The sequence below is a fragment of the Colletotrichum scovillei genome (genome assembly GCF_011075155.1).
Source record: "Colletotrichum scovillei strain TJNH1 chromosome Unknown Contig00009, whole genome shotgun sequence".
NCBI lineage: Eukaryota > Fungi > Ascomycota > Sordariomycetes > Glomerellales > Glomerellaceae > Colletotrichum > Colletotrichum scovillei.
Window position 1 is genome coordinate 738839 of NW_023336267.1, and position 10461 is coordinate 749299.

Genomic DNA, 10461 nt, shown 5'->3' on the forward strand with positions numbered 1-10461 from the left:
GGCAGCCTGGCCTCTCTCCGACTCTCTGACTCGAGCCCGTCCTTAAGGGGCCCCGGGTTTGCAGCTTGTCATTGCGAAAGAGCTCCAGTATCCATCCAGAGGCCACAGGCTTGACAGCCGTCGATGGTTGTGACTCGTGAGGTAATTAGCTGAGGGTACGACCCAATGGAATCCACGGCACAAACGTTCAATAAAACGCAAAGATGCCCAAAGCCAATATTTCGTCTGGTCCAGTCATAGTGGTGCTCTTGCTCCAGTCTCCAGATACCACCTTTCAACTCACCTCATGCCCATCCTCACCGCGTTGGACAAATCCTGGCTAGACTGGTCGACCGACCGGGGCGCGGGTTGGCATGCCCGGTTCGTTTCTTTAGGCTCCTGGGGTCCCACAGACTCCCACTGGCTTGTATCCGATCCATTTTTCAGGGGGTTTCCGGGAGATCATCCAGGGGAGCCGGTGAAGGACCTCGTGCTAACGGCGCCGACGAACCTCACAAAGTTCGTCTCATGAACATTGCTCGCGCAGCATGTAGACGTCCTGGAACTGCATAGAGTAAGGCAAGACAGCTGGCCTTCATCAGCTTCTGTCAATGTCGGCAAGAGTTTGTTTCGACGAGAGACGGCAGGATTCCACACGTAAACAAGGCCGTGTTCTGCCGAATGTTTGGCCTTGGCTCTTGTTCCTCTCCGCTCCGTGTGTTTGACCCGGGGATACCATCCGGTGTAAAAGGACCCCGTTTTCCTGCATCTAATAATGGGGTTGGCATTTGCAGGACGCGACGCAAGGACTACGGGACAGATAATCGCGTCCAGGCCACTCATCCTCGAGCTTGCGGCGGCGGCGGTTCCTATCGCCCGCTGGTGCTGGATTCGCTGACGCTCCCGGTCCTGGTCGTCCCCTGGAGGCAGGTCGTCTAGTGTAGCCTCCCGCAGCCGCAGCATCTTGGGTCAACCTTGTCTGTCTGGGACCGTCTCGTACGGGCCCCATAAAGTCCACCGAGGAGGTCGACTCAACTGCACACCAACCAACGTTAGCAGCCTGCAGGACACCGATAATTTCCCGCCGCCTCTTGTACGGCAGCTGAAGCTGACACTCAGCGCCACGGCGTGTTTGGCCCTGATCCAGAGCAATAGGCACTCGCTGGCCCGTTCTTCGACCTTAAATGCCATAACTTGGCATCAACCGCCCTGGATTTGACGCGAGGGAGAAGCGAAGTAGTTCTGTTGGTCGATTGGGACCTTGCAGATGATCACCGAGCATGGCTGGCACTTGCCCACCAGCTGCAAAATCGAGATCCATGTCTTTTGGCGCTTGCCTAAACCTTTTCCAGAACGTCTCGTTGGTTGTCGTATTTGAACAGCAAATCGCAACCCCTTTTGCACTGCAGAGATTTTGATGAGATGCAAATTACGCTTCTGCAGTTACATGCAGATACGCTGCACATCGCGTCGTTTTTTCTCCGTTGGTTGGAGCGGCACAGTCTTGTTGGTGCCGAGAAGCGCCTTGCGCAGGATAAAGTAGCAGTGTCTGGCAGATCGCAGCGAGCTCGCTGGCAAAAAATAGACCTCGGTGTACATCGCAGATGCATTCTTCTACTTGGATCGGCTGTCGTCGATCATCAGATTAGCCGCGCACGAACTCGTGCGATTTGCCGTATCCAGCACCCAACGACTTTGGCAAGGGATGATTGCCGTTGAGTGAGGTAATGACGCAAACTTTGACCGGACCAGCTTGCATTGAAAATAAATACAATCAGCTCATCGGCTGCAGCCGGTGTCAATGTCGTAATGATCAAGGCCCCGCGATGCAGCGTGTGAGATGTGAAGAATTGGCAGGGTCAACTTGGGGAAAAAGTTGTTATTTGCTCAGAATTTGTGCGGCAAAACGGGACATTGAATTGCTTGCTTATCCCGGAAGCTTCCGATCGAGGCGAGAACGTATCAGTGCCTTCCTAGAATTGACTCTCTGGTATCCTACTATATCAGCGTATAATGGAAGGTACTACATTGCATCAACTAAGGCAAGGTACCTTGAGGGAAGGACGTAGGTGGGTAAGTTACAAACGGGAGGAAGATTCAAGACGGACCTTCCAGGTTGGAGCTTGGTCCACGGGTTCGGAGCTCCACATGAGCTCCTTCTGCCGTCAGTGGTGGGTACTCAGAGGATGGGGGCTCCCGGACTTGCAGGAAAGCGCCGGAATTGGTGGCGGCAGGTATCCGTTCTTTCTCCTCCGTCCGGAGAAGTGGCTTGTACTTATAGATCACGTGATGGGTGAGCGCCACAATTGGCTGTGACGTGAATCTGCTCCAGCCTCTTGCTACCTATATGCAAGAGTTGGGGCAGCTTCCGGTATTTGCGCGTAGTCTCTTTGGCATCGCATCGCAGCTTCCTTTCACGTTGAGTCTTGCGCAACCTTCTGTTTGCGCCCATTCATGTCGCTTCTGCCTAGACGAGCTGCGTATACACCTCGGAATAAACAGTCCCTACACAATGCCTCCCGGTAAGGCCTTACCTTTTCGAACTTCACCCCACGCGCCACTAGCAAAGTCGCGTCGAGATTGCGACAACACACTTCACGACGCGAATCCTCTACCAGTTCTCCATACAACGTCACAATGCCGCGTCGCAAAGCGAACAAGGGAAAGAAACCCATGAAGCTGACAGCTCCTATAGCTATTAGCGATGATGAGATGTCCGACGCCGGCGGCGAAATCGCTATCCCGCTCAAGGAGAAGCGCGCAAAGAGCCGATCCGCAGAATACCGAGACGATGTTAGCGAAGCGAAGAGCGAAGAAGACATTCCCATCATCTCCGGCGATTTGAACGGCAACGCCACCAAGCCTGCTAAGGCTGCCTCTGTCGTGGCCGATGAGGAGGACGAGGAAGGCGACGAAGACGATGATTTGGAGGCTGATGAGTACGCTACCAATACCAAACGGCTTTGCTCGGACAAAAGGGCTGACCGGCCATAGGTACGTTGTCGAGAAGATTCTTGACCATCTGGCTTCTGACGACGCAAGTGCCCCTCTTTTGTTGATAGTGCGCCTCGATACTAACGCTTTTTGTAGGGCACCGTGACCTTCCGTGTTAAGTGGGAAGGTTACTCTAAGAAATCAGACCAGACCTGGGAGCCGGAAGACAGCCTGAAGTAAGCTTCAAACTGTGATCTGCGAACGACGCCAACTTTGAAATGACTCCTAACACATTACCAGGGAAGGCGCATCAGAGATCTTGGAAGAATACCTTAAGAAGCTCGGTGGACGCGAGGCACTATTTGTGGAGAAGACCAAGGCCAAGACCACGAAGAAGCGCGGCCGCCCCAGTGCTTCGTCATCTACACCGCCGGCAAGCAGCAAGAGAGGCAAGCGCAACGGCCACCCCGCCGAATCTACTCCTCCCGCGTCAGTAAAGGAGGCAAAAGCAAAGGCCTGGACACTGCCCAGCGGCAGCTGGGAGGATGACGTCGAGTCGATCGATGCTTGCGAGGACGAAGAGTCAGGCTCCATCATTATCTATCTCAATTGGCGAAACGGCCAGAAGACGAAGCATCCCAAGGAGGTGGTGTATAAGAGATGTCCCCAAAAGGTATAGTCCCATGTATCTCGGCGCAACACGAGATGATGACGCTAACGGATACTTAGATGCTGCAATTCTACGAAAAGCACATTCGCATCATCAAGGCGGGACCTGACGCCGATCTTCCGGACCTTGATACCGCGCTCGAGGCCAAGATGTAGGACACGAAAAAAAGAGTGCCGTTTGTGGATTTTATTGGGAAAGGATTGGCGTTTGGGCTCGTGATACATCTGATATCATTAGCAGGTTCTCGAGCGCCGCTGGCGTGGCTTATGCTCGTTGCGATATTTGCACGCTTTCAGTCATCGGAAGAAGTCTCATCAGGCCGTATCTAAAATCTGGTCGAAGGCGATTCGGACGGCCTTGCTATATCCTTATTGCGACTGAATTAGCGGGAGGAGGTATGCTTCACGGTTCTGCTTCGTAATTTTGGGAGAACAGAAAACCACAAGTTCCTCTGTTGATCCGAATTGCTTCAGGTGATGCGTGAGGCTGCCCTTTGTTGTCTCCGTAAAGGACGGTGCACATCTTACATTCCCAAAATGCCAACGCAGCCTGGGCGGGCAGGAACTTCTCGGCGTTCATATAATACGACTGAGCAACATGATCTCAGAGTCGTGAAAGGCACTTCATCCATGTCAATAGGCGGGTGCCGCCGAGTGCTAGATCCAGGTACGATGCAGGTACAGCTCAGTCATGTCCAAGTAGCGCTTTCAAAGTCACGACACGCACAATTTTAAGGGAAAGAGTACATCCGACCCCTCCCCAACACGGAGAGGCTTACTGCGACAAGGGTAAGAAACCTGCATGTTGCGAGTCCGCGAGGTTGGGTAGTGGAGGACGTCGACAACAAGCCCGTCGGGAAACTCCACTAAAAAGCAGCTTTACATCCCTGCATCGCAGGCGGTTGGGCGAGTAGGAAAGCCTGAAAGTCGCGGTAGCGTTGTCGCGGAATTCTGTCCAGGGTGGTGGTGGTGGTGGTACTTGGTGGTGCGGCGCGCGGCCCAGCCTCTCGCATTTCTGTTGACTTTCGGGTTTTGCGGCTGGGCGGTCGACCAGCTTTGGGAAAGCTGGTGGCGGGGCAACGCTTCTTTTTAACGTGAGGCTTGCCCGCGCTGCATTCCTCACCATTCTCAATTCCCCTCCTCTCTTTCTTCTGATACACTGCATATCCCCATTGCGAAAAAGGGTTCATTTGATTGATCTCGAGGTTTCTTTCACCCCTCTCCTCCTCATCGTCGTCGACTACTCCGTAGTGAACAATCCCGTTGTCCACTCTGGGTCTCTATCATCAACCTTTACCCACATCTCGGACCCATACATCTCGGCACTTGACGAATTCCCGGCAGGGAACTTGAGCTGCTCATCCACGGATTGAAATTTCACCTATCCGTCGCGAACGACAAATCCTCAGCTTCCAACTGGAATTCAAATCGAGGACAATTGTCTGACAGGCCATCCCAAAGGCACAGACAAAAAACCTCGGGCCGTTGAAAGATACCACCAAACTCAATCGTCCTCCCGAGACCACCACATTCCACGGCGTCTCCGCCCAGACCCCTCCGTGTCTCTCTTCCTCCTCCTCCCAGCCACCGGGCTCTCCACACACGCTGTCCCCCGCACCGCTCCACACCGGCGCCGGGCTCACTCCCACAACCCCCACCAAAAAAATCATCGCGGCCGTTGGAGCTCCCGTCAGCTTCACACTCAAGAACCGCACAAGACCAAAGGACGAACAGTCCTAGCTAGCAGCCATGGTCAAACAAAACGACGTCATTGCGATCATCGTCATCGTGCTATTCGTCGTCCTCGCCCTCGTCGCGTTCGGTATCTACAGATTGGTCCACGTCGCGCGCCAGAGCATGAGTGTGACGTCTGGGTCGAGTAGTAGCAGTTCCGACGAGATTGTCGACGACTGATCTACTCGCCGTTCATCTTTACGGGATTTACTCAGCGCTGCTGCAATTACTATCTACCATCGCATTTACACAGAGATACCACGACAAAACTCGTTTATCCAAAAGGCGCCATCGCACTTTTCTGCGATCTTTTAAGAGCGTTATGCCAAGGCTTCGGCTAAGACTACGGCATGGAAGGGAGAAAGAAGGGAATGAATGAATCTGGGATGAGTGATAATGAGGAGGGGAAATTTGGGAAATATGGAAAGGGATATGAGACATGATTTATCGGCATTTTTATCTGGCATTTGCGCAGCATTTTCTTACCATACAAAGTTGGTCATTCGGGTTACAAGATGCAGCAAAATGCGTCTGTATGGGGGAAGATATCTACGAGTGTATGATACTGGATCTGGAATGGGCTGCGCCGGGATTGGCGACCTTTTTGAAGGCATGAAGACGAGCCCATGTACATAGAACGAACAAATGGGATGAAGTAGGCCTTTGAAGGCTCAAGATGGAATAGAACTGAATACCAGATATCACCACGCCTGGCAGGATCGATGTACCCTCGCCCTCGGTTACCTTTCGAGAGAAGGGGTGTTAAAGGAAAGTACCTTATATAAGACCGTTCCTCAACCTCACATTACCTATCCTGGCAATGTACGCGATCGTCAAGTTGTCGGCCGCGACTACAGGTAGCGAACGTCTTCTGGCCAGCTGCCTAAGTACTTGCTAAGTCGGTTCTAAAAGAGTCCACTGGGTGACTGGTTACAGATAATCCCGTGCCTTCTGTCTACCAATCGCGGTCATCGTTCACGTATTCGTGGCTAAATCGTCAGGTTGGAGGCTGTGATTGCAAGTGACAAATGTCTTTTGAAGTGACTAGCTGGCTATATGTTAAGACAGCTTCAAAAGAACCCACTCAGTAATGTATTTTGATCCATCTCGTGCCTTTCCTCCTTGAATCTCGGTTGTCGTACCATATTCGTAATTAGACAATCACGAACACATGCGAAGACGGCCGAGCAGATGTCAAACGGCTCTGCTAAGGACAAACACATGCAAAGGCACTCGGAAAGATACTAAACGACGCTGCTGATCACGAATACGTGCGAATGCGCTTGAGTAGATACCAAACGGCTCTGTTCTTTGTCAAGATAACGAGACAGGTGAAGGCGGGTGAGTGCAAATCGGTACCTGTCTTCCTTCCTTGAACCCATTCAACAATCCGGGAACATGATAAATTGTGAGGGTACCATGCGTTTCATATGAAGAAAGGATTCAGATGTAGAATGTTAGCTTATTTGTCTTTTATATGGGTTTGTGGTAGCAGTTCTGCTCTTGTCTACTTGGGAGCTCACGTGTCTGCAGAGCACTCATAGCATATCTAGCCAGGTCAAAGGTACTCTCGGTTCCTTAGGAGCTGGGGCAAAAATTAACAATAAAAGCACAGGAGTACGCTTTTAAATCCTCATGAGCCCATACTTTGGTACTCAATTACAAGCAAAACGGCCGAATCGCTGCTGACAACTTGCATAAATGATGGGACCACTCACATTGCAAGCTGTGGGTATTGACTGGCGGGCAAGGAACTCAGGTAGCTAGGTCAGGCTACGAAAAGCGACCATATTCTCTTCCATCGACCTCATAAACTCTATCCATGAAAACAGTACAAAAATGCGTCTGATCAATGTGAACACACTCCTACTGGAGGAGTTCATGGGCCGGTGCCCCCAGTACGCAACTCTCATCTCACACTTGGAATGGCACGCAGGAGATAAGTTTCAAGGAGTGGCAGAAACAACATGTCGCCAAATCCAAAGAACAGAGGTACGCCAAAATACTCGAGGCTTGTCGGTTGACACGAGAATTCGGCTTCGAGTACCTGTGGGTTGATACGAACTGTATCGACAAGGAAAGCTCTGCCGAGCTCTCAGAGGCAATCAACTCAATGTTCAACTGGTATCAAGAATCGGCTGTTTGCTTCGCTTATCTCGAAGACCTTGACTTTGAGGATACCAGTTTGCCGGAAAGCTCAGGCGACGGTATCTCAAGTCAACAACGACGTTGGCGATCTGAACTCGCTCGCAGTCGTTGGTTCACCCGCGGCTGGACATTGCAAGAACTCTTGGCCCCGAGGCGGATGTACTTCTTTGACAAGAGCTGGAGGATCCTAGGATCGCGGCAAGACTTTGCGCCTGAAATTTCAAACATCACCGGAATAAGAAACGAGTACATTTCCGGCGCCAAGTCAGTCTTGGACGCGAGCATCTCGGAGGTATTCTCCTGGCTGGCGGGCCGAGAGACGACACGTCCTGAAGACATGGCTTATTGCGTGCTCGGGCTTCTCGGTCTCAACATGCCGTTGCTGTACGGCGAGCGCTCGGCGGCGTTTATGCGCCTCCAGGAGGAGTTGATCCGCATCTCGGACGACCAGACAATATTCTGCTGGGCGTGGGATCATACGATCCCACACGACTGGAGTAGTCTACTGGCACCATCGCCTTCGGTCTTCAAGGGCGGCGACCGTTTCTTCTGCGGATTAGAGACCGACGAGCACATTGTCGGATGGATAAAGGCCATATCGTACTCGATGACCAACGTAGGTCTGCGCATCCGCCTGCCCACGCTCAAGATGTCCGGTCTAGACCTTGCTGTGCTGAACGTATCCGAGAGGAGAAGCGAAGCAGGAGAAGAAGACCCAAGCACAGGCCGTGTTTGCATCCCTCTTCTGACCAGCAATTATGTCGGAACTTCAGATGGCGTCTCGTCATTGATTGACGGTTCTGCGGTCGGCGCTCAACGATGGCCGATACCCGCACGACCCATAGCTCTCTATGAGTTGAGGAACATATACCCCTCCAGCCTACAAGAGTTCTGCATTCATCCGCTGCAACGGAACGCTGAATTGTCGAAGTACGCTATTTCACTCTGGTATAAAGGAAAGCATGGGTACGGAGCATCGCAGATGATTATGCCAATCATCGAGACATGAAAAGCACCACAATTTCACGTAGAAGTCGGCTCGACCAACCAGAGTTCCGTGATCTCACAGCCTGCAAAACAATCTGAGCATTCCTATGTCAACTCGACCGGCCAGGCGCCCTTCAACACACCATACAGAGGCCTTGTCCCGCTCTTTATAAGACGACGTGGAACACTCGGAGTCGAGCTACAGTTGAACATCGGAGACGGCCGCGTCGAGAGAGTCGTTGTCGGGGTCCACGCTACGGCTGAAGAATACCTTCCTCGGGAGAAGGGAAACGACGATTGGTTTTGTTACTTCAAAGACGAAGAGTCGAAGCGGGCAGTCTCGGGAGAGTGGTCTTGTAACATGGCATGCTCACCGGATAGGACCATCTTTGTGCATCTGGGTCGACGTACGATACAGTTACCTCACGGCGTGGTGGCGAGGCCGGTGTATATTTCCTTCTTGCCGTATCCTTCTCTGCTGGAAAAGATGTTTGATCGATTGGAACTCTGGAATAATGCGGATGTCATACACAATGCTGTGCATCGCAAAATGAAGAGCTGGCCATGGGATGTTGGTGACCTTTAGATAGGATTCAGCTAGGCCGATCGATGGAGGGCCAATATCGCGTATGGACCTCAAGGCCAAAGCAGACCTATGCTCGAGACTGAACCCGATTTTGAAGTATAAAGGAAAAGTTTCCAGAAGAAAAGCGCTGGTTCCATACCTGTTCCATTGTTTATCTTGTGTAGCAGAAGAAGAGGCCGCCATACATCAGCGATGTTCCGCTTTGTGTCTTGGCTCACTTGTCTCAATCGATCAATTTCTTGGAGCAATATCCACATTCAAGCTCCGATCTGTCTAGTCCTCGCCCAAAACTGAAAGAAAAGTACTCCGTTACGAGGTGAGTCGAGGTGTAAATACCCTTTCAGGGCACAGGCAACTTCAGGGAAGGTCTCTTGGGAGGAAACAACTCGAATGTTGCCGACGCAACTACAGTATTCAACATTTCCTTCACATCGACTAGAGAATAGCGTAGGACATATAAACCAGTTTGCTAGCCCCTAACAATATCCCAGCGCTCATAGCTGGCCTACTTCCACTTCACCAGACTGTCAGCTACTAAGACAAGGACCAAGCAGCATCGCCACCAAAATGAGCCAAATAGACGGCGGCCTCGATTTCAACTACCCCGCCCGCAACAAGATCCTCTATCAAGAGCAGACCGAAGTGGGCTACGTCGACGGAGACGGAAAAGCCGTATTCAACGAAGCGTACCGAGAAGACGGCCCCCAGCTATTCACGGGAGAGGTGCTCAAGCTATGCGCAGGGCACTTTCTCAAAAATTGTATACTTCCAGGCAGCACGTACTTCACTGCCGGAGTGACACTGGAAGGTAGGGCCAGGCTCCGCTGCATGAGAGAATGGCCGTGGAAAGAGTGCAAACGGACGCTGGGAGAGTATAAGAGTTGGCGTTACAGGTACACGGTCGAGGGCACTATCACATTCCACGGCCGTATACAGCCGATAGGCAGGGAGGACCTAGAGGAGACGGCTCAAGACGCTCAGACGAGCCAATATGAGACTCAGGTGGTTGAGATGTGGTAGGAGGAGGGTAAGGTGAACGTGGAACAGCAAGAGAGTGGTTAGATTTCTGGTGCTTGGTCTATTGGTGATAGGGCGAGGGTAGCCTTGAGGCCGAGGGCGTCTTCTTGGTGACCCTGCAACGTTGGCATGTGGCGTTGGAAATTGCTGTGCTCTGGTTGTTGTCCATAACATACCCTCCGTGGAAGAATTCGAAGCTAGATAATGAGAAGAGAAGTCTGGATTACTGAGCTATTGGCACAGCGATAATTTAAAAGGCACATGATATAGAAAGCTGAGATTGGTTTTATGAGACAGGAACAGATTGAGGCGATATGCGACCGTCTCATTCACCAGCCAACTGTGGTCGATTTCGAAGGGAAAATGAAGTAGCGTTTTTTGACATGGGTTGCCTCAGAGTCTGTGAG

At 51.8% G+C, this 10461-nt stretch overlaps 2 protein-coding genes across 2 annotated transcripts; both read left to right on the forward strand.

Annotated features, from left to right (window-relative positions):
- The first annotated feature begins 2340 nt into the window (after window positions 1–2340).
- On the forward strand, window positions 2341–4362 carry HER10_EVM0012555 (chromo domain-containing protein). The gene is made up of 5 exons (XM_035481948.1): window positions 2341–2918; window positions 2974–3016; window positions 3070–3149; window positions 3214–3586; window positions 3643–4362. Exons 1-5 carry the CDS (start codon window positions 2617–2619, stop codon window positions 3736–3738), a joined length of 894 nt encoding a protein of 297 aa, XP_035330222.1. The 5' UTR covers window positions 2341–2616; the 3' UTR covers window positions 3739–4362.
- A 2921-nt stretch (window positions 4363–7283) lies between these two features.
- HER10_EVM0000393 (HET domain-containing protein) lies at window positions 7284–8473 on the forward strand (the record flags this gene model as incomplete). The annotated part of the gene is made up of 2 exons (XM_035470178.1): window positions 7284–7308; window positions 7347–8473. The coding sequence occupies 2 exons, from the start codon at window positions 7284–7286 to the stop codon at window positions 8471–8473; spliced, it is 1152 nt and encodes a 383-aa protein (XP_035328757.1).
- Window positions 8474–10461: the final 1988 nt, after the last annotated feature.

Coding starts and splice junctions, on each gene's coding strand:
- HER10_EVM0012555 (XM_035481948.1), top strand. CDS start 2,617: ATGCCGCGTCGCAAAGCGAACAAGGGAAAGAAACCCATGAAGCTGACA. Junction 3,150..3,213: donor GAGCCGGAAGACAGCCTGAA/GTAAGCTTCAAA, acceptor ACACATTACCAG/GGAAGGCGCATCAGAGATCT. Junction 3,587..3,642: donor ATAAGAGATGTCCCCAAAAG/GTATAGTCCCAT, acceptor ACGGATACTTAG/ATGCTGCAATTCTACGAAAA.